At 38.6% G+C, this 24,385-nt stretch overlaps 1 protein-coding gene across 1 annotated transcript in view; it reads left to right on the forward strand.

Annotated features, from left to right (window-relative positions):
* Nucleotides 1–24,385, forward strand: part of ttc7a (tetratricopeptide repeat domain 7A) — a 67,294-nt gene that overhangs the window by 35,980 nt on the left and 6,929 nt on the right. Inside the window, exons 15-20 of the mRNA XM_082154442.1 lie at nt 2,067–2,139; nt 2,435–2,595; nt 11,786–11,902; nt 14,093–14,196; nt 14,266–14,400; nt 17,403–17,605. Coding sequence (XP_082010568.1) covers nt 2,067–2,139; nt 2,435–2,595; nt 11,786–11,902; nt 14,093–14,196; nt 14,266–14,400; nt 17,403–17,605 — 793 coding nt within the window. The remainder of the gene's footprint in view (nt 1–2,066; nt 2,140–2,434; nt 2,596–11,785; nt 11,903–14,092; nt 14,197–14,265; nt 14,401–17,402; nt 17,606–24,385) is intronic.

Below are 24,385 nucleotides of genomic sequence, written 5' to 3' on the forward strand. Positions count from 1 at the left end.
CTAAGTTGATTGCAGAACTGTTATTAATATTAAAACACACTGATATTAATTTTATCCTCAAAACAACACCACTGTTTAAAAAGTGTGGGGTCCGTAAGATTCTTTTTTTATGTTTTTGTCTCTTAAGCTCACCCAGGCTGCATTTATCTGATCAATAATCAGATAAAGCAATAAAAACAGTAATGTTTTGAAATATTATTACAATTTAAAAATATCTGTTTTCTATTTCAAAAATGTTATTTATTCCTGAATTTTCAGCATCATTTCTCCAGTCTTCAGTGTTACATGATCCTTCAGTAATCATTCTTATATGCTGATTTGCTGCTCAAGAAACATTTATTATTATTATCGATGTTGAAAACAGTTGTGCTGCTTAATATTTTTGTGCAAACTGTGATACATTTTTTTTAGGATTCTTTGATAAAAAGAAAGTTCAAACGGCAACAGCTGTTCAACAGCATTTATTTTAAATAGACATTTGTAACAAATATAAAAGACTTTACTGCCATTCTTGATCAATTTAATGAGTCATTGGTACAGTAAATAAAATGAATTCTTTAAAAAAATCTTACTGACCTTTTGAACAGTAGTTGTATATATATACTTTCTATTAAAAACTTGTGCTGTCAATAGAAGAAAATAATCACGTCATTGATCAGTCTTAAAAACACTGAAATTGATGACAAATTTGGTGAATGTAAACGTAACAAAATCACCATTTACAGTAAGTGTATTTTTTTGTATATTAAAATCATGGAATCTTTTAAACCGTTGCCCAAATTGAAGGTGTCATACAAACTTCTGACATTGAATCATTTCTGTTAAAGGTAGGGTAGGTAATCATTTTTCTAAAAAAAAAAACATTCCAAATTTGTTTAAACTGTCTTTATATACCAATACATAATTAAAATGTAAGTACTCTGAAAAAGAAAATATAAAAATCGAGTGACTGTAGACCTTTTAATCTGCAATAAACACAGCTCATTATTTCCATTCACTCCACCCCCTCCCTTCTGAGCTCCTTCCAAAGCCACGCCCCCAAAACACATGAACGCGCGACGCCAAACGCTCAGGCTGGAACAAGACGCATTTATTACCTGAGACGAGTGGAGAGGAAGGAGCGCAGTACATACAGTGACATCATGTCAGAATCACATGTAATAAAATACCTAACTTTATCACTATGAATATAAACAAATAAGATTTCTTTTAGTACTCACTATCAAGCTAGCATATCGATAATGGTAAAGTTTCATTCGGTAACAAGCTATATTTATAAGGCAAAACTAAAAACAGGTTGCATTGATACACGTTTTTCCATTACCATCAGTTACACTGTGATGAAGATGAATTTCGTGTAAGATTCATAACATATACGGTGTTTTGCATGTAAGAGTTTCCATGATGAAAACATTGTTGACTCTAATGAAGACTAACGTACACTCCGAGTCCGGAGACAAGTACCGCATCGTCGGTTCGAGGACAGGTCCGGGGTTGAGGGCGAAGCAGAGGAGGTCGTTCAAGAGCGCGGGCAGGGTCCGAGGAAGTAGTTTTTGCCTTGTTTGCCTTCGCTGACTGCATATGCAGGTGCTTTGAGCTGAATATTTCCGGGAACGGTGACATGTGATGAGTGCACGCCGGGCAGTGCGCGGAGTGGGGCTCGGGGCGGGCACGAGACATGAAGGCATCTGATTGGTTCTTTACATTCGCACCGAATGGCAGTGATTGGTCAGAGTTTTTACTGTCCTGCAGCTGCTACAGAGGTCTGATTTTTTTCATTCCTTTTTCTAAACACATAATGTATTGACTACTATCAGGATGGAAGGACCATTTCACCCAGTATAAAAAAAAGTGTTTCTGAACAGGATTACCTACCCTACCTTTAATTTACACTAATGCAATCTGTTGCAATCAGTTTCAAATTAAATTGTTTTTAATCCCGTTACTATGTAATTTAACATCATAGTTAATTTCAGCGTGTACGCTTAGCGAAGGGTCAGTTGTGAGATGACTGGCAGATGTCAGACTGATGAGGACTTCACATAGACTTGTTTTTTTGATTGCAGAGCACAATCGCTGGATCCTCAGGACCCTCAGATCTCCTTCTGCCTCTCTCTGCAGCTCGCTCTGGTTCGACAGGTTAGCATGTTAACACGTCAATCTTGCTGACTAGATGCGGAATCGCATGATGATATCAGATTTCTGTTTTTCATATCTTTCAAGAAAATAAATTTACATTAATCTCTCTCCTTATTTTGCATGACTGTGCATTTTTGTAGCTTTTGTTTACACTCAATATGACTGTCAAGGTCACATAATTGTGTGAATTATTATTTTATCATATTTTGAACATGTAACTGAATGTATGTGTAATATTTCGCCTGTTATTTCAGTCAGTGCTGGTCCCTAATGTGACCTCTTGTGTTTGTGGTAGGTGTCAGAAGCGATGAAGCCCTTGGAGTTGGCTCTGAATGTTCGAGGGGATGATCTGCACTCTCTACACCTGCTGGCTCTACTACTCAGTGCCCAGAAACACTACCAACACGCTCTTGATACGCTCAAACTCGCCCTTAACCAGCACCCGGACAACTTTAAGTATGTTTATATATGCTTGTGTTCTACTTTAAAGGGATATAGTTCACCCAAAAATTTAAATGCTGTCATCATTAATCCTCTTGTAATTCCAAACCTGTATGACATTCTTCTGTGGAACACGGAAAAATTATATTTTGAAGAAGCAAAAAAATTGACTTCCATTGTATGGACAAAAACACTAAGACATATTATATCATCTTTTATGTTCTTTTGGGTGAACAATCCCTTTAAGTCACATTGTCTGATTGTCAAGTCACTTTTATTTATATAGTGCTTTTCACAGTGTTTCAAAGCAACTTTACAGAGAAATATTGTTATAATAGTGTCTTAAATTATATAAGGACATTATTTAGCAGTTCAATTTAAAAAAATGTGCCTTAATTTATTTGACTGTAAGCCCTATAAATATCCGCTTTAAAAAACAAAATAGCAAAACCAGTGGCGTCTGAAAGTAACTGCTGGATCTTAGTTCAGAACTGACTTCACTTTTCTGAGTCAGTTTTGCATTTTTAGATTTTAATCAGCTGATTTTGCAGTGATTTTTGCTGGACATATGAATTCAGAAGTTAGTAGCTATAGGTATAGTTCATCACATGATCTACTTACGTTTGACAATGCTAGTCTTATTTTTCAACTGTTTATAATTAAGCGTAAAATACTTTTTTACTTGAAAAGTGTGCTTGTGCACATTTTCCTAATTTTTTTCAGTTTTTACATTACCATGTGGGGTCAGTATTGCTCTCAGTGACAGGCAGAGATGAGAATGGCCAGAAAATAATTAGGATCATGCTCACGTGTGAGAGCAACACACAGTGTTTAAAGACCCCCCAGCATTTCTTACACACTGAATCTATTGTGTGTGACTGAACACAATGGTCAAATTGTTACACATTTCTCATTCCAAGAACCTCTGCCTCTGGAGAAAACAAATAATCACTTTTATTACTGGAAAAAGTTAGCTCCGCTTTCTAGAAACTCTGTTAACATATTGGAGAAGGAACAGTTGAACCAGGGTGTAAGTAAACTAAAATTACTTTTAATCTCCTTTTTAACTTCCGTAATCTGACATATTTTTCTGAGTGAAACAAGTTGTCCATCAAATTGATTGTGTCATGAACAATGAGCGTTAAATCCCATAATGGAACCAGATGTTTGGAGAGGAGAGCTGGAAACCAAGAGGTATTTGTGATGTGGAAATGTATTCGAGAGGTGGAGCACGTTATTACATTTTGTGACTGTGAAGATTATGAAGACAATTTGAAATAACATGCAATGCTCTTTCACAATAAGGCCAGGTGTATCAATGTTTATTTCATGTTGATCTTAACTATTAGAGTTTTAGTACGTTTTAGTACTCTTTTTAGTCATCTTGTTCCCTTGTCTTTACCTGCACTTGGTCTCCAGTTGTTCCTTGAACTCCAGTCCAGTTCTCCTGGCCCAGTGTTTTTATTGTTAACTAATTGTTTTTGTTATTTGAAGTAAAGCTGAAATAAAATTATATATATATATATATATATATATATATATATATATATTATATATTTATATATACATTAAATAATACAAATGACAAAAGCACATAAAAAAAAAAATATATATATATAAACTAAATTACTTGAACCAGACTGGACAACTAGTTGTCTGTCACATCATACAAATGCTCCACTCTCCACATAGATACTGTATGCTGCTGTCGGTTAATGAAGATTTGACAGATAACCTTGCGACTCAATTGGACTCTTGTCATGTCAAAAGTGATAAGACTTTTCAGTGATGGACGTCGCCATCTTTGATATTACTTTGGTTCTTGGTCATTCCCTGCTGAAAAATCCAGCATTGCTGGTTACCAGCATAAGTTATATTTTGCATGCTGGTTCCCAGCATGGGATGCTGGTTGCTGGTGGACCAGCATATGTTGTCTTTTGATTCCAGCAAGACCACAACAAAACTTATGCGTTAAAAGTTGTTGAAGTCTGTTTGAAGTCACCATTATGGTGATTTGTGTTTTCTTATGTGACTTCTAGTTGGTCACTTGGCCCTAGGCCTTGGCCCATACCTTTTACTATAAACATTTTTGGGGATCAATGACGGACAGCTAGATTTTGACATGGGAGTTTCCAAATGACCATTAAAGTCTTTAAAAACAGCAAATAACAATTTTCATAATCAATAGCTCTTTCTTAGCAAGAGCTCTTCTCATAAACCCTGTTATTGAACAAACTGCTTATGATTATGCTGTTATTTGGCTTTTTTCTTTGTTTTCATATCTATAAACATTTTTGTTTTGCGATGTACACAACCTCTTTTTAGCTGATTTCTGTATAGATCCTTTGAAACAAAATCCTTTGATACTTTGAAATGTTTCACCAGAATTTTGAAAAAGTTAAAACTTCAGATGACACTGATTAATAATTTAACCATAACTAAAACAATTAAAATTCAGTTCTACTGTCAACAGAGGAAACTAAATAAATAAAGTTATAAATATACATTTTAATAAACCATGCTTTAACCCCTTAAACCCTAAGCGTCCCGCCGGCGGGACGCCACCCCATGAAAAATATTCATAATCAAATTACTAAGCAACCACTGAATGGAACAACACAAAATAGGTATCATTTTAAAGCTTAGAATCTCAGCTTTTTAATGCATCTAATTACTTCGATCAACTTCTAATGATTGCAGAGTTATTCCACTAAATACGAGTGTACCCGCCGCAGGCGCCACCTAGCTGCAAAATTAATAATCATAATTTTTTTTCAAAAATATTACCTGGATCAACTTAAAATAGATGTCATTTGAAAGCTTAGAGTCTGAAATTTACAATGAATGTAGCCAATTTGATAAACTCCAATGTAGTGCTGAGTTATTTGCTGATAAATAGAAAAAAAATGTTTTCATAATTTATAAACTACTTTTTTGTACCACATACTGCAATATGTCAAAAACATCATACAGCTCAGATAGTCCTGTGTCATATGTCATTTGAAAGGTCTCAATGAGTAGAATACAACAAGCATAATTGTTCCAGGGTTTTTAATAAACTTGAGCAAGGTTTTTGTAAAATAACCCCTTAAGAGACCCATGTGTAAACCATATATGGATGCTGCATTTTAGACACATTTCCGCTTGTAACTTCATGAAACATGCTCCAATTGTGGAAAATGACACATCATTATTTACAGCAGATGCTTACAATTAAAAAGAGTCCAAACTCAACATAATCCATCACTCAGAACTAAAGATATTCCTCATGGAGTTCTAAACCACAAAAAATCCACTGATTCACGTAGCCTAGCAAGGTAGCTTAGACTTGGCCTTTTTACTCGTATCTTCATGAAACATTCGCCGATCATGAAAAATTATACATCGTTATTTACAGCAGGAGCTCACGATTACAAAGAGCCCAAACTTAATATATTCCATCAATCAGATCTAAAGATATTTCCTCATGGCGTTCTAAAACAAAAAATACCTCAGACGCGCCTATCCTAGTATATACTCATGAAGCACTCGCGTTTGGTTTTCACTTATAACTTCACAAAGCATGCACAGATCGTAGAAAAATGCACATCATTATTTTCAGCAGACTCTCACGATTAAAAAGAGCCCAAACTCAGCAAAATCCATCACTCAGATCTAAAGATATTCCTCGTGGGAGTTGTAACACACGAACCACCACCGGCGCGCATAGACCGTTTATTATAGATGTAGCACTTGTCGCGTTTTAACTCATAACTCAATGAAGCATGCATCAATTGTGGAAAATGGCACATCATTATTTACAGCAGATTGTTAAGATTAAAAAGAGCCCAAACTCGCCATAATCCATCACTCAGATCTAAATATATTCCTTATGGCGTTCTAACACAAAAAATTCCACAGGCGGATCTATGAAGTAGCAATAGCAGTGATGCGATGTTGTTTTGATGTGACGTTTCAGCTCATAACTCAATGAAACATGCATGGATTGTGAAAAATCACACATCTTTATTGACAGCAGATTCTCACGATTACAAAGAGCCCAAACACAACATAATCCATTGCTTTGATCACGAGATATTCCTCACGAAGTGATGCATACTTGGCTAAAAAACAAGTCTCTCATCCTCCCGGGGTGCAAAGTGTTTTCCAGTTTTCCCGGAACCATCCGTGCTCGATTTCAAACGTGGAATAACACAAAATATGTATCATATTAAAGCTTAGAATCTCAGCTTTTTAATGCATCCAACCACTTCGATCAACTCTGAACGAGTGCTGACTAGTCTCTCTCAACCGGAGTGTACCGCCCGCGGACGCCCCACAGGCGCCACCTAGCTGCGAAAATATTAATTATCATATTTTTCCAAAATATTGCCTTGATTCAAACAAAATTGGTGTCATTTGAAAGCTTAGAGTCTGAACGTTACAGTGAATGTAGCCAATTCGAAAAACTCCTAAGTACTGCTGAGTTATTTGTTGATAAATAGAATATTTTTTTTCATAATCTATAAAATAGTTTTTTGTACTATGTACTGCAATGTGTCAAAAACATCATACATCTCATGAAACATTCAAAAATCATTGAAAATTGCACTTAATTTTTTACAGCATATTAATACAATTCAAATGAGCCCAAAATTTACTTAATCTATTGCTTTTATGACAAGATTTTCTTCATGGTGAAACAATTTTAAAAATGCCCATGAGGGGGCGTCAAGGTCTCAACAAAAAGGCTATCTTGGTTCCAAATGCTATAACTTTTGATTGCTTTATCCAATCACCACAAAATTTTATCGAGATGCAGCTCATATGTAGAGGGACTTCCCCAAAAAAGAATTTTCCTTCTACCTTATTTCCTTCCTGAGTTATTCCATGTCAAATAAGAAAGATATGCATTATCATAATAAAAATTATATATATTTTTTGTCTTTTATCAGCAGTTTCTCGGCAGGAGAATGTCCAAATGTAATGTAATGTATATTTTCAAAAAATTTGAAAAGTGTTCTTTCAAACGATACCTACCTTTAGAATCTCCTTGCTATAGTTTTGAAGTTATGAGTCTTTAGTTTTGTGTATGTCACTAAGAAAACTCATTTTTTTTATTGCCTTCCAAATGTGTGAGGACTTAACAAAAAGGCTCCCTTTGTTCCAAGTGCTGTAACTTTGGATTACTTTATGCTATCATCATAAAATAATGATCCAGACGCAGACCACACATAGGGGAACATCACAAAAAAAGAATTATTTTGCTACCGTATTTCCTTCCGGAATTATTGCATTTCAAATAAGAAAGATATCTAAATTATTAAAAAATAATATTAATATTTTTGTCTTTTATCAGCATTTTCTCAGCATTAGATTGTCCAAAAGTAATAAAAATTTATATTTTCTAAAAATATAAAAAGTTTCCTAACAAATGATATCTACCTTTTGACTCTCCTCTCTATAGTTTTGAAGTTATGAGTCTTTACTTTTTTGTGTGTCACTCAGACAAAAAACTCCAAAAATGGCCTCAGTGTTTAAGGGGTTAATCTTATGTTTTTTATCCTTTACATAACTGTGTTAAAAATAGAAATATGCAAGCAAAAACAATGCTTGTCCCCAAACACTGTTTACATATAGACAACTGGCCTACTCACTCTCAACCCCACAAGACCATGCTGGTGAACCAGCTTCACCACTTCTGTTTTGCTTGAGAACAGCATGACTATTTTTTTGTCCACCAGTTAGACCAGCACTATACCAGCATAAACCAGCCCGGATCAGCTTGGAAATCATGCTGGTTTATGATGGATTTTTCAGCAGGTCTGGTAAGAGAATACAGGCTTGACTCCCGTTGCACGTTCATACAGATGCTACTGTAAATTACTGTGTGAACAGGGCATTTCAAGTCTCACACCTGTAAGTAAATGTGGTTGTCAATCCCAAAAACTGACGGTGTGAACTATGTGTACTTCATCACTACACTACTGCTGCTCCAGCACAACAGCACACCGCAGCATGAGCGTCTGCCAGTCAGAGCGTCTCGCTACATCTCGTTCTCACTGGTGTGAATGCTCTGCTGCCACTGTTTACACACACATTCTTAATAGCACACATCCGCACACACACCTTCACATTCATCTCGCTTCACCCCTCCACCCTCCAGCTCACACAGACGTCCACCCACTCGCTGTACCTTCCTTAAAAGAGAGACAGTTCAGGGGAAGAAGAATGTCCCCAGACAGGCTGCCAAATTGCTATTTTCTGTCAGAAGCAACTGAAGCATTGCCCACTGATGGAGAACTAGGGTTGATAGTGGTTGAATACCCGGTGAAAATGATCTGTTAGCATTCACACATCTCATTGGTAGTCTTCTGTGCATTTAGCTCTGGAAGGGACATCCAATTCCAGAAACATTTATTGACACTGTAAAAGTCTGACTGACGACTCTGGATCAGGAAAATTACGTCCTAGGCTGATTGGCTGATGGAAGCATATTTACTTGTTCCATTACGTCAAAGGCAGTAGACTAAAGATGATTAGTTATCTCTGAACACAGCCACATACCCAATGATAAAAGTGTGTTCACACATATGCAGTTAGTTATTCTGAGTTTTTCTTCTGAAATGTGTAACTTTGGTTTCAGTGGCATTGCATAAGTTGTAATTTTTACTTTAAACGAGCAAACGTTCTGATATGAATATCTTTCTTTTCTCTTTTTACTTCACAAAAAAACTGCTGTTTCTGCAGGGGTGTGTAGACTTTTTATATCCACTGTATACTTTATATTATTTAATCTTGAATAAAATTATAATATTTTGTTCCTCCTCTAAAACAACTATTTTTCATGAACCAATCAATTCCTAGATGATTCCCTTGTTTTTCTAGGTCTAGAGTACATATGTGTTGACTTTAATTTTGTCATCTGCAAAAATTAATATTTGATATATCGCCCAGTCCTATGTTTCATCTTTTTTATGTTATACAGGACAGTTCATAAGTTTGGGGTTCATATGATTTTTTGTAATGTTTTTGAAAAAATTATCTTATGCTTACCAAGGTTGCATTTATTTGGTCCAAAATCCAGCAAAAACGTTGTGAAGTATAATTTAAATTCACTGTTTTCTATTTTAAAATATTTTAAGATTTAACTTATTTCTGTGATGCAAAAGGCTCCGGTTACTAACGTAACCTCAGTTCCCTGAGATACGGGAATGAGCATTGCGTCAGTTTCTCCGAATACTGAAGCCTGATTGGTTCACGTCTTGCACTTTTTCTTGACTGAACAGCAGTAACGTCGACTCGCGCTTATGCGCAGTAGCACGGCAGAATACACAATGCTAGTTTCCATATCTCAGGTAACCAAGGTTAAGTTAGTAACCTCAGCATTCCCTTTTCAATACAGTTCACTTCGCATTGCTTCTGTCTCTGGCGCGTTTGGGGAACGCACTGCAAAATGCTGTGCTACTAGTGCAGAACAGAAGCTCAGTAAGGAGGCAGGCTACTAGAGTCAAGGACTTAGAATGCCCAAAATGGCAGGCTGGGGTACAGAACTGCAGCCTGTGGATATGGTTATCTCCTTAGGAAAAAACTCTTAGGGCGGAGACCGATTTAGGCAGACAGAACCCGCGCCTGAAGGGCCGGGACATCCAAGTTGTAGAACCTGATAAAGGTGGACGGCGAAGACCAGCCGGCCACCGCACAGATGTCAGCCATGGATATTCCGCTAGACCATGCCCTAGAGGAAGCCATCCCTCTGGTGGAGTGGGCCCTCACTCCAATGGGGCACTGCAAGTCTAGGGACTTGTAGGCTAACGCTATTGTGTCCACTATCCAGTGGGGCAGTCTCTGCTTCGTGACTGGCAGCCCTTTAGAGCGTCCTCCGAAGCACACAAACAGCTGCTCCGATTGCCTGAATTGGCTAGAGCGCTCAATGTACACCCTAAGGGCCCGCACTGGGTGGATTGGGTGTGGTGTCCGTTCACCCTCAGCAGAGAGGAGAGCAGAAAGTGAGAAAACCTTCACCCTCAGCAGTGAGGAGAGCAGAAAGTGAGATAAACTGAGCCTTAAAGGGTGTGGAGAGCACCTTAGGCACATAGCCTCATCTGGGTTTATCGTCTCTAAAACGCTGCTGGGGGCTGACCCTTCATGATTTGTGAAGGTGTTTGTTTTTTATTTGGCTCGCTTTAACAGCGGAAGGAGGTCTGGTCGGGCCTGACTGGTATGGCGGACACAGTACCAACAAACACAGCGCCTCCAACGCCCGGACTGTATAGGGGGTTGGGAGGTGAACACATGGTCTCTTGAGGGTGGTCCGGCCTTGGCGGGACTTGGCCCCCTCCTCCTCGTGCCCAAAGCATTAGTGACTGCTTGGGCTGCTCAAAATGGAAAGCGCTTAGCTGGGCGCAAGTGCTGCTTCACCTCTTGTCCTCTTTAGGCTGGGGCTGAGCGGGTGCGGGAGCTGGCATGGTGTGCTGCTGAGTCGACGATGGTGACAATAATCAGCAGAATAACTCACATAGCCTGCAACGCCCTTCAGGCCAACGTGAAACGCTTACCAAGACTTGCAGAACTGAATAGGCCAGAGGAAGAGACAGGGGAGTCAAGAAGGGCTGTCTTGTCAGCTTCCTTGATCTCCAAGTTTACAGTGCACAGACATGAATCAATCAGGCTTCAGTATTCTGAGAAAATGCGAGAGACTGATGCAATGCGAAGTGAACCGTATTGAAAGGGAACTGAATTTTCAGCAACCTTTAGTGTCCGCTGGGTTCTTTAGTGTCACATGAGCTTTCAGAAATCATTTTAATATGCTGATTTGGTGCTCAAGAAACATTTATTAATATTATCAATGTTGAAAACAATTGTGCTGCTTAATATTTTTGTGGAAAGAGTGATCATTTTGTTTTGTTTTTTCAGGATTCTTTGATGAATAGAAAGTTCAAAAGACTTTGAAATAGCAATCTTTTGTAACATTATACATATCGCTACTATCACTTTTGATCAATTTAATGCATCCTGGCTTATATTAAGTATTCATATCTTAAAAAATAAACTTACACCAAACTTTCGAAGTGTAAATTTTTATAACGTATTGTTAGGTTTTGACTAAAGTACTAAGCAGAAGCACTTCCTTCTTTTGTAGCAGCCAGAACATTCTTATTCTGTCTCTTTTTTGGTGCGTATTGCTCTGTAGTTTATTAATTGTTCTTGTCTTTGCGTGTTTTAGTCTTCTCTTTACCAAAGTGAAGCTGGAGGAGGTTTTGTTCGGACCTGCTGCAGCTTTACAGACCTGTGCAGAAATGCTGCAGTTGTGGCAAAGTCGCTATGATTTTACCCGACTCAGGTAATGTGTGTATATGTCACGTCTCTGTTCCAAAAAAACTCTGATTTTGATATTCATTTTGCTCCGTTGTTCCTCTCTTCTTGTTACTTGTGCTAATTTCCTGTTTCCTTGGTTTCTCTATGGGTGCTTCTCAAACAAAAGGCTGTGTCTTGGTAAGGCTGCATATCTCGGCTGCCACGTCATCAAGCGCCGCTGAAGGCATTCTCAATTTGGAGCCTTCATTTCGCATCCTTCATTCAGCCCATTTTGAAGGATGCATCAAGTGTATCCTTCGCGCTCTTCAATCACCCACAATCCATTGCACACTTTCCAATTCATGAAAAAGAACTGACGGAAAATAAGTCGGCGCTGAGCTTGATTTCTGAGTTGAAATGTAAGACAAAAATAATGTTTTCGGAGATGTTATCTTTCGTTTTGGTGTAAATTAATCACTTAACACTAAACTGCCAATACTGTAAGCCAGTTAATTTTCCATTAGTCAGTTAAGATTTTTTATTCTAAGTATTTTTCCAAAATTAATCAAATTAATTAAATTAGTTATAATAGTATTTTTGTGCTGTGACCGTGGGGGCGGGAACACATGTGACGTGGCCATGTGCACTTACTAGAGCATCTCCTTCTAGCGTTTAATACTGAGGTAGGGCTTTTACGTAGATAACAATGATAAGCTCTGGACATTTTGACTCAATATGGATTAATCTAACAGCCTATCACACACCAGAAATAAAGCGTCAAAAGCCAGTCAGTGCATGTCGCTAATAAGTGATTTCTGCGTGTCTGTGTGTGAATGAATCATCTGATGATACACAAACTCACACGCATGTGATGCTTACGGTGTTTTCATCATCTGCTGTCTCAATATGTAAAGACATGAACACATGAAATTCATCTCCAGAGCTGCTTTGAGGGTCACTTCACAAGCTTTTCACTAGGAAAAACTACCCTCAAATACAAAGTTCTTCACGACAAACGGTCAAAATAAAAGTTTGGTTTTACTTCAAGAAATTACGACAGAAATACTGCCTATACTAAAATGTACTTCTCAAAGTAATAATGATATTATTATGATAATAATAATAATATTATTATTATTTCTAAGAAATATCATACAACCAAGATATTTTTTAATCCATATTTTAAATGCATACAGTTCTGTTGTGCAGCATCTTATTTGAATTTTTTTTTTTTATGTTTTGTTTTGTTTGATCATTTGATAAAATTATTCAAGTTTATATAAATTTGTATTAAATCAAAATAAAGGGAAAAAACTGAATTTAGACAAAAACAAAAAGGATTTAATGGGGCCCCAAATTAAAGGGTAGCTACTCTGCGGAGTTTAATTTGGAACAAACAAGTTTATATGTTTACATTCATTCTCAAGGTCTAACAAATATGTGGAAAGCATGTCCTTCCCCTTTAATGGTTGGTAAATGTATATCGGGATGAATATCAATATCGTATTAAAAAATATACGCTGAGGAAGACTCCAGCCTACAAGCCTCCAAAGAACTAGACTAGGAAGGATACAGTCTCACTAGGATGCAGCCTTCCATTTGTGAAGCACCCTATGGCCGTGTGTCCACCAAAGTGTTTTAACAAGCTAATAACGCCAGCGCTCTTCTGAAAACATCTTCATGCGTGCGCTTCATCGGCGCAACATTGTTTTTCAGTTGAGACAGTATATGTGCTATATGATTTGGATGGAATATCCGCAGAATTGTTACTAATATCTGATTTCCTAGATAGTATGTTTCTGAATATGAAAAATGTTGATACAATGTAAAGTATTTGCTTTGGCTTTTGTTTTCAATGGTTTTGTTCCGTTGTTCTCGTCTGTTGCCATTGTCCCGGCAGGACGTGGTCGCTGTGGTATTTTTCCTGCCCCTCCTCCACTGTGATTGGACGGCTGGGTAAAAAGTGACAGTGATGAGTGCTGCGTTTTACCAAAGTTGAACATTCTTCAGCTCTCGGCGACCGAAAAAAAACCGACGATCGCTCAGCTCCCATTGAAAACAATTGAAAAATTAAGCTAGCCTCAGGAAAAAACAGTTTGGTGGACACACGGCCTATATGTTCTGATTTGTTTCTGTAGCTAGTAGCTTTTTTTATTTCCTCATTTAGTCTGTGAATTTATAACCCAGTAAATATCTAACCCATGTGATAGAGATGATGTGATTTCATGTGTTCCAGTGAGGAGGATGACACTAGTAGCATTCCCCCTGATCCAGGCCCACTGAGCAGGAAACCCAGCGGCCTCCATCTTACCCTCCCAGACTTCCAGGAGACAGAGACAGGTGTGTATCATGAGCATGTGTGGTTGCATGTATATTTATGTAACTGAGATGTGTGTCATGTTGTGTCAGGGTCTCAGAGCGCTCCGTCTATCGCGGTGTCCCGTCTGGAACAGGCCATGTCGGAGGTGTCGGCCCTCAGCTCCACCCACAGACACGGCCCTGCCTACATTTGGACCACCCTGGAGCGCATCTGGCTGCAAGCAGGTACGTCGTAAGTGTAGAAATTACACTTCCTTTTTGAATATCATTATTTCTTATAGCTCTACATTTTATTAACATTAACCACAATTAAATTACGCTTTGTTTACAGTAACAGGGTTTCTGCAGGTATCTTAAATTTAATGCTTTTTAATGCCATTTTTAACCTTTATAATGCCATACATGACACTAACCACAGATGATAATATATATATATATATATATATATATTAATATATATATATATTTGTGCGTTCATTCGATTAAAAAACAACAACAATTAATCACTGTTTTTTTCTGTGATTAATTGTGATTAATCACAATTAAAAAGACTTACATTTTTGTAGGTTTATATCTAGTTTATATATTTTATAATGTATAATTTCACAATTAATCTCCAAATTTAATGTAGAAACAACATAAAGACAGTATATTTCAAATATTTGTTTAATGGCATCTTTTTTATGAATGAAGGTCAGTCTCACTGATACTAATACAGCTATTGATGTATGGATAAAAATGATGTTCTGTTCTTTGAACTTTGATCAAAACTGTTATTTGATTAACTTTACTGTCAGACAGAATTAGTGTCTGCTGTCCCTTTAAGACCAGCCGCTGCTGACAGAGACGTGGATCTCACACGAGCCTCATTCTCTCACAACTCTTCACGTTCATTTAAGACTTTATTTAACTCAAGAATGCTCTTATGTTATGAGGATACTTGACAAAACTGACGTTTTGGCATAATTGTGTGTGTTACTGTTAGTTAAAGCCAAGTTCAGGTTCAAAGTATTTGCATGAATTAGAGCGGGATCATAATGTAAAGCTTGCCAAAGGATGACAAAAATGAACGAATGCTGCGTTAATTGCGTTAAATATCCACTTCTAATGGAATTTGCACTTTCCCATTTTTCTGGTCTAGTTTTATTCCTGTCCACCGCTGTACAAAATGCCTGCGTCACCTCCGCATCATGGCAATTTTGCTCCGGACGGAAGCAATTATCAAACCGGTTCCGCATGTTTTTAACACTAACTATATTTTCCTAGATGACGTCAACTGAAAGTAAAGTGTTTCATATGCAGATCTTCTTACATTTTAATGAAATATCAAGTTTGTAACTGTTTTTTGAGATTTCTTTCTGTACTCATGTTGACTTTAATACATTTGGGAAGTCATTGACGTACTATGACATTATTTGGATGTTATTTTTGCGTTATTTATATGCTGCTCTGCATGAAATGCGTTTCCCATGGATCTTATACTGGGTGTTTGTGCCCTCTTGTTCCCATTCCCAGCATTCCTCTGGCATGGGTTCATTTCCTGTCTAAAATGGGACATATCCTGGTTCTGTACAAATGAGTAAATGTGAGAGCACAAGAGCGGCCCATTGAAAGAATGGCCGTGATGTCACACTCATAGTTCAAAATAGTACTGAGCACAAGGGCCAACTGAACACAGTCCACCATGTAGCACATATGTTTTACATCAGCTGTCATTTGTAATCTGTCTGTGTTTTTATGTGCTTTGTATCAGAATAACACAATAATATAATAAATAATTCAAATGTTTCAAATAAATGTATTTTTAACATTTAAATGTTTAATTCCATTGTTATGCCACTCAGCATGTGTTGTCTGTGAAGAAACAACATAGCACAAAACTGTGTTTGCAGTGCAAAGACAGCTATTGATGGTAATAGATGCAAGAAAGGCCTATCACAACTAAGTATGCAAATAATTACCAGAAAGAAGACCAGTTACGCTTCAGTATGCAAATATTACAACAACGCCAGCACTGTTGCATTTTGAATGTTGAACATTTCAACAAAATCAGTGGGAGATCTTATATTTTAAAACCAAAACATTCGCAAAATTTTGCTGTGGGAAAAAGGACCATTGTCTATTATCAGTGGTGTAGCAATGTATGAAATGCAGCTATATATATTTATATTTAGCTTTAATTTATTTGTATTTCAATCTGAGTAATTTTAGTGCTTATTTTATTTCATTTCAGTGCTGAATCTGCGTAGGAAAATCTTTTACCCTTACTCAAACTTCCGATTGCTTGAATTACTATTAAAATGACTGGCCTGTAACAATTCAGGAACAGCAATAAATGTGACCACATCTTAAGGCTGCAATTATCTACAAAACATAGTTTGAATAAGTCTGTATGTTAAGCAGTTCAGTATGAATTAATTGCAGATAGGTGTGAAGAAAAAATGTAAATACACTGCTGCTATCTTGGAAGCACTATACATGTATGCAATTTTCAAAACTTATTTTTTTTGTGTGTGTGTGTGTGTGTGTGTGTGTGTGTGTGTGTGTGTGTGTGTGTGTGTAATAGCTGCCTAAATTCTCCTACCAGTTATTCTGTTTGAACAAACACAAATACACAACAGGCAGCAGTTGATAAGAACTGTTTATTTGCTCTGGTGAGTCCTAAATGCTAGAGTAGAGCTGCAGATGCTTGTACAACACTCTACACATGGCCTTATTTAGACATGAGCATGAATATCCCTCTATGAGCCTGAGTGTGAGATTTAAGGGTAGAAAGGGGAGAAGGTCATCGTGCATTTGTGATTGCAAATATGTTGCCTAAGATGCATTTTAAATCATCTAGACAGAACAAAATGCGGCATTCGTGCGATTCTCCTGGTTGAACCACAGCTTGTCTGAAATGAAGCATGTTGGTATTCACTCCTTTACTCTGAGAGAGTTGTAATGCTGTGGCAGCAGATCCGTCTTTGAGAGTGTTGATGTTCCAGATGGCTGTGTCACGGCCGTGAAGTCAGAGACGTTTCATAAAGATGAATCATCATGCACTCGATTAGAGATAATCTCACAATAAGAGAATCTCACGATATGACAAAGCTGTCACTGAAACGAGAGTTGTAACTGTAATAATATCGTTTTAGTGTAATGTCACAAAAACAATTATGCCATCAGAATGGTTTATTATTGCTCTCATTGATCTCTTGTATGTTTTGTGATGTCGTGCCGACCAGGGGAGCTGTTCGCTGCTGACGGGCGGATGAAGGAAGCTCAGTTCTGTGTGCAGGAGGCAGGAACTCTCTTCCCCACCTCACACTCCGTGCTGCTGCTCAAGGGCCGTGTGGCTGAGCTTAGGGGCAACGACACAGAGGCCAAGAGCCTGTACGATGAAGCTCTCGCCATCAACCCCAGAGGACACCATATACTGCTGCACCTGGTGAGTGACACACATCCACAGACACATGCTGTGCATCACACTCACTCACTTTAACATCTTGAACCCTAAAACTAATAGATATTTAGTTCCACTTTGATGCCCCTGAATAGCGATCTGACCCAATAACACCCCCCCCCCCCCCCATTATATATATATATATAATTTTTCTATATATATTTGTTATTTTGCAATTTATGTATGAATGTATGTATGTGTATATATATATAAAATGTATATTATTTTTTTTATCTTTTCACTTCACTTAAGTCTAACTGTGTTTTGTTCTATGTTCTGCTTTAATAAAAAAGAAAAAGAAATATAGAACAAAATCACATAACAAAATTACTAAAACTTCAACTAAAATTAAAATAACATGAAATATAAAAATAAAAGTTAATTTAGAATATTAATAAATGATATAATTGTATATAAATAAACACTAAAAGAACACATACTAAAATAATCCGCTGGTATGAGACCACATTGAAAGTCTGCCATTTTAGTCATTTACTTTGTACAGATGGTCAGACGTTCTTGCGTCCATAGAAGCTCATGATGCTCTTCTGATCATTTTCAAATCATGTTAGAGAACAGGCAGCTTCAGTGCTGCTGTTATTAAAGCAAAAGAGAAAAAACTAATATTAAGAGAATATTAATTCATATTAATGCATTTTTCATAACGTATAAAGCTTTGAAGGTGACATGGGATATTTGTATTAAGTCGTTGCATATGCAACTTACTGTACATACAGTACAGTATGTGCATCTTTACAACCCACAGTGATGTGTGCTAACATTAGCTCTGCCTCCACTCTCTGCTCTCATTGTGACTGCATAATGTCAGGCCCTTCATTACTCATCTTCACTGGAGTAAACGAAGTGAAGCTAGGCCATTTTCTTCCTACTGTACATCTAGCCAATCAGAGTACGCGTCCCCACTATTTTTGGACAAAAGACGTAAAATATAAATTCCCTGAGCTGATGAGAACTAATTCTGTGCTTGCTGGTGATGCCCTGCATAGTTCACACACGCACACACGCACACGCACACGCACATGCACACGCACACGCACACGCACACACACACACACACACACACACACACACACACACACACACACACACACACACACACACACACACACACACATATACAGACAGCCTGTCTTCATCAGAACGTCACATCACTGATTTCTCTGACTTGAGCTGCTATGATTGAACTGAAGTGGAGTTTTGAGGGAATTCTCCAAATGGATCCAATGGGGAGAAGTTAAACATTTCTGTTCATTACGACTAGAGAGACCAGCGCTCTCGTTACGCCCGCCAATCCTCTGAGAGAGAATGTATTTCAGAGCCTATTTTTTCACCTACTTCTAAAAGTAGAATATTATGACACAATTTACTCACATGTTGTTCCAAAACCAGGTAAATCTCATGGATATATTTTCAATTCACACAAGTCAATGTAAAAAGGAAATAGCAACAGATTTTTTTTCTTTTGTATTATGACATACATGTGATTATGGAAAAAGACATAATTGTTGGGTGGGACTTAGCTGTCCATTGGTTGTTGATTGGATCGAGGTAGATCTGAATGTTGTCAGAATTATGTTTAGTTTCATTGTGTTTTTGATCATGTATTTAGGTTTCTGGTATTTTTTTTCAGTGAAGTGTTCTCCATACCCTTGATAGTTTCCTTGGTTACTCATTAGTTAATAATTATGTTCACATCTCTCCCATTTAATTCCCTTGTTAACTCTGTGCATATATACTCCCTGTTCTGTTTAGTTCCTTGTCAGCTCTCACCCTTGCGTTATGTGGTAATAATTATCTGTGTATTCTCCAAGTGTTTATTAAAGTACCTTTGTTTGTTAATTCCGCGTCATGCATCTCCTTGAGACCACGATATACATTACAAATGTGAGCTTGCAATCTGTTATAAGAAAGGGGTCAGGTTTAACTTGACTAAATGATTGAAGAAGTCTGGAATACATCACCAGAATCATTTCATTGGAAGATCGAGTTATTACACCCCAACCCCACCCCAAAGATCCATGCATTGGTATCTTTCATGTGGTGAAGCCACTGCAGGGGCGAGTGGTCTGAACAGAGAGTGAATTCCCATTCCAGGAGATAATAGTGGAGGGTGAGAATGGCCCATCTAATCGCCAGACACTTTTTTTCAATGGTGCTGTACTACGTCTCTCGCTTAGAGAGCTTACGACTCCTCTCCCTGTATCTCCTGGGACAGGACCACTCCAAGCCTCCTGTCCGACGTGTCAGTCTGCAACCAAAAAGGGAGAGAAGTCAGGAGAGTGTAATTGCAGCCCACCACACAGAGCAGCCTTTTCCTGGGAGAAAGCCTGCTGACACAGCTCCGTCCACTGGACCGGATCTGGTGCTTTGTTTTTAGTTAGGTCAGTCAGCGGGCTGGTGAGGTCCGCATAATTTGGCACAAACCTTCTGTAATATCGCGGAGAATCTGAGAAAATTGGCCAGCGCCCCAAACAACCTGAAAGGAATCGTAACAAATTGGTGCAATCAGAACGGTGTTGTGAAGGCTGTTTTTTCTTTGGAAATAGGCGATAAGGAGATCTGCCAATACCTTTCAGTTTACACCAGTGTTGAATAAAAACGAGCTGTACCAAGCCGAACAAGCAATTCGTCAACCTGCAGCATTGGATATGCGTAAAATTTCAACATAGTATTCACCGTGCAATAATCCACACAGAATTGTACAAAGCCGTTGGTTTTATGCATAGGTTTTAGTTCTATTACTCCCGTTTCTAGCACCGCCTCTAATTCAGTCTGAACCTCCTTTTTTTGTGTTTAGGTAAACGATACAGCCGGCTGTGCACCACCACGCCCTGCTCGGTCTCAATATGGTGGTGGATGAGATTTGTTTGACGTCCCAATTTTTGGCATCTTTGTGAACGAACTTCTGAATCATGGTTTTTAACGTGCGATTTAATCGTTCCACCAGGCCGGTTGTTTGAGGGTGATAGACGCTGGTGCGATCAATTTAATGCCCAATAATCTGTAAAGTTTGTTTAATGGTCATGTCATAAATGCCATGCCCTGATCAGTGAGAATCTCTTTCGGGATTCCCACTCTGGAGATTAAATGAAACAGTGCGTCTGCTACACTTTTTGCGGAAATGCTGCAGAGCACAACTGATATTGTGTTGCATAGTCCACCAGCCCTAATTTAAAGCGATGCCCACGTGCGGATCGTTCTAATGGCCCGATGAGGTCCATACCAATTCTCTCGAAGAGTACCTGCATTAGAGTAAGAGGGCGCAAAGGTGCTTTTGGGGAGGCCGGTGGATTCACCAATTAACATTCACGACAAGCCGCGCACCATCTGTGCACATTGTCACGAATGCCTGGCCAATAGAATCGGATCATGAGACGATTTACTGTCGTTGCTTGTCCTAAATGTCCTGCCATAGGGTTACAGTGAGTAGCCTGGAAAAGCATATCCCGGTGGCTTTTTTGGTACTAATAATTGGGTTGTATCTTGATTTGTCTGCGTGTCTTGGGTCACTCAATACAACCTATCTTTTAAAATAGCTAAATATGGATAGGAGAGTGGTCGAGCTGGTTGAAGCTGACCGTCAATAGAATAGACCTGTTCAAAAGCATGTTTTAATGTCTCATCCTGAGACTGTTCGAGGGGGAAAGTCATTACGCTCTGTGAGGATTAGCCTCTCAATAGCGCTCTGTTCCCCTGGCTGCACGACCTCACCCCTTTCATGCTCTCTCTTACCACAAGAGACATCCGCACACAAATACCCCAATAATTGGCTAAAAGCTGGCCAATTTGTTCCTAATATTAGCGGATGTCAGAAGCGTGGGTTTACTGTGACCAATACACTATGCTAAATTGAATAACAGCAGGCATTACTGGATATTTCACCACATCCCCATGTACACACTCATGTACACACCTGAACCATGCAGCTCTTATCCAATGCCTCGGGCTGAATCAGGCTTTGATGAATCGAGGTTTGGTTACATCCTGAATCCACCAAAGCCTGATAAGCATTTGGTACAAGCCAGCTTGATCTGGGACAGCCTGCAGTGCATCCGAAACCCAGATCAGTGTCCCCACCTCCATCACCGGACACCTGTCAACAAAGTGTCCCAGGTCCCTGCAATGCCAACAGGCCAGGCCAGACCTCCCTAGTGGCTGGAAGTGGGTCAAGGAATTGACGTGAAGAGAGCGGAGGAACGGGAGCTAACACTGCACCTGCACTCTGGACAGTCCTCTCTGGCCAGCTGGAGGTTCAGGAGCCGAACCACCCCTCCATCGGGGTTGGGCTTGAGGAGGGAGATTTACACGGGAACTAGGGAGAGGGACCGGTTTAGAGGAAGAGAGAGTGGGGGAAACCACTGGGGAGGGGAGAGAGAAAGCGACAGATGGCAGGGATTCACCGATCCCGGGGCACGCCACCATCTGGTCCTCCGCCAGTTGAATGGCCAGGTCCAGCGATATCGGGCAGTGGCACTGGACACACTGCACTCATCGTCGCTTCCCCCAGAAAACAGCCATCTGTGGCACGCATCCCAGAGCTGCTGAGCCATTATTAAGGACCGGCCACTCTTGCCCAGGTCCAGTGATCAGAAGCGCTGGCGCTTTTACTCTGGGCTGAGGCCGACCCCCTGTAGGATGGCTCGCTTCAGGTCTTCATAGAGCAGGAGGTTCTGGACCGGCAGCTGCTGGGCTGCTGGGCTGCCACTCTCCCTAAAGCGGCTCGATGAGTCGCACCGGCCAGTGGGCTTGTGGCCACTCACATGTAGGGGTGGGGGAAAAAATGTATTCTTAGATGCATCGCGATGCGAACGTGGGCGATTCTGAATCGATACACAAATATCAAAAATCTATTTTCTAAAAAAAAAATATTTTCTAATAACGTAATATTGACGAAACAAAAAAGGCGGAACTCTGAAGCGTGGAAATGCAGTGCCTGGAAATTGCGCGAAATCCGAACGCCACCCTCTTTGTTAAAAGCTAACGTATGTAAAATTGGCATAATTTCATTGTGACCCATTTTTATTTTTGTATGAGCTGCTTTCTTTATTGTTTAGTTTTCACATCAGTATGCTGAAAAAAATATCTGTTATACGTACGTTATACGTAGGTTTACTGTACTGGCCTTCACAGTCACAGTGTGTATCAGTGCAATGCCAGTCACAAAAAGTTACATTTTGACGGTGCTCTCTAAAGATGATTGTACTTTTTTTTTTGTATAAGCTGTTTTTGATTGTGGTATACAGCAACAATTTCAAGTCATAAATCTTAGACTCATTATTTATTGGGCAGCTTTGTATGTCACTAATTATTCAGAATATGCGTAACTCCACAAGTATTATTTTTGTATGAGAGCTGCTGGTTCATAATTCTATATTTTTGTATGAAAGCTGTTTGTGATTTTATTCTTGTGATTCTATTATTTATTTATTTATTTATTTATTTATTTATTTATTGTCTGAAGGAATATATTGCTTATTGCACATAACAGGAGGATGTTGGTTAGAAGTCTATTATTTTATGTTAGAGATTCAGAATATGCTGAAGTTTGTATTCATTTACTACAAGAATGCTGTTAGTACAGGCACACATTTATTTTCCTGGACATATGCTGGCAAATGTAACCTTACAGATGACTTGCAAAATCACTTCCATTTGTTCTATTAATAAAATATATTGGAAGTACATTCTTTATAGGTCATTATAAATACTTTGCCTTAAAAGTACCAAATAGTCACACACACACAAAAAGATGCATCGATAATCGTTTTAGCATCGCATCGCAGCCCTCTGAATCATAATCGAATCGAATCGTGAGGTGCCTAGAGATTCCCACCCCTACTCACATGCCTCCGCGGTTCTCTCAAAGAGATCAATTAAAGCCTCCGGGTCGTCCTCACGTGCCCCATCTTTGTTAAGGGCATGTAAGTGGGCGGGGCATGGTCATGCCGGTGGCGGCTTTTCTTCCTTCCCAGGTTTCTGTACCAGTGTGATAATGTTCAGAGTAAGGAAGGAGGAAGACAGGGTCAGCTTACTGAGACTTGTGCGTTTATTTGACTCTTTCGATAAAAAAAAAGTCTCCAGTCCAGTCTCTCTCTGCCAGCTTCCCGTTTCCCAGTGGCTTTATCCGGTCTCTCCACGCCAATTACTGCAACAAGACACAGGTGTTTGTCATTTTGCACTTGACCTACTTATGCACTGCTTGTATCCTGTCTCTCTCTCCCGCTGCAGACCTCGCTGAACCATGGCCACCAAATTTCCATTGCTGTAATGCCTCTGGGTGTCCTACATTTTTTTGTAATTTCCATTTATTGTAAAGATTCTCATTATTATAATACAATTTCTATTAAGTTTATGAAAGTTATTCATTAACATTCTTTTTGGTCATGCTGACCAGTCAAACCTTGACCCTTTGAGTAAAACCAATACCGACATAATATAAAAATACTTTACAATTTAAAGTATTTAAATGTATTTGTTTGTTTGTTCATTTAATTGGTCAAAAATGTTACAAAATATTTCTGTTTTAAATAAATGCTGTTTAACTTTCTATTCATCAAAGAATCATGAAAAATACACTTTTCGTGTCACTTGAAAGTGTGAATCAATTTTTTTTACAGAAATATGTATCAGCACAACAATTTTCAACATTAATCATAATAAGAACTGTTTGAGCACCAAATCAGCACATTACAATGATATCATATGACGCTGAGGACTGGAGTAATGTCTACTGAAAAATCAGCG

The sequence above is a fragment of the Leuciscus leuciscus genome (assembly GCF_965113295.1).
Source record: "Leuciscus leuciscus genome assembly, chromosome: 22".
NCBI classification, from domain to species: domain Eukaryota; kingdom Metazoa; phylum Chordata; class Actinopteri; order Cypriniformes; family Leuciscidae; genus Leuciscus; species Leuciscus leuciscus.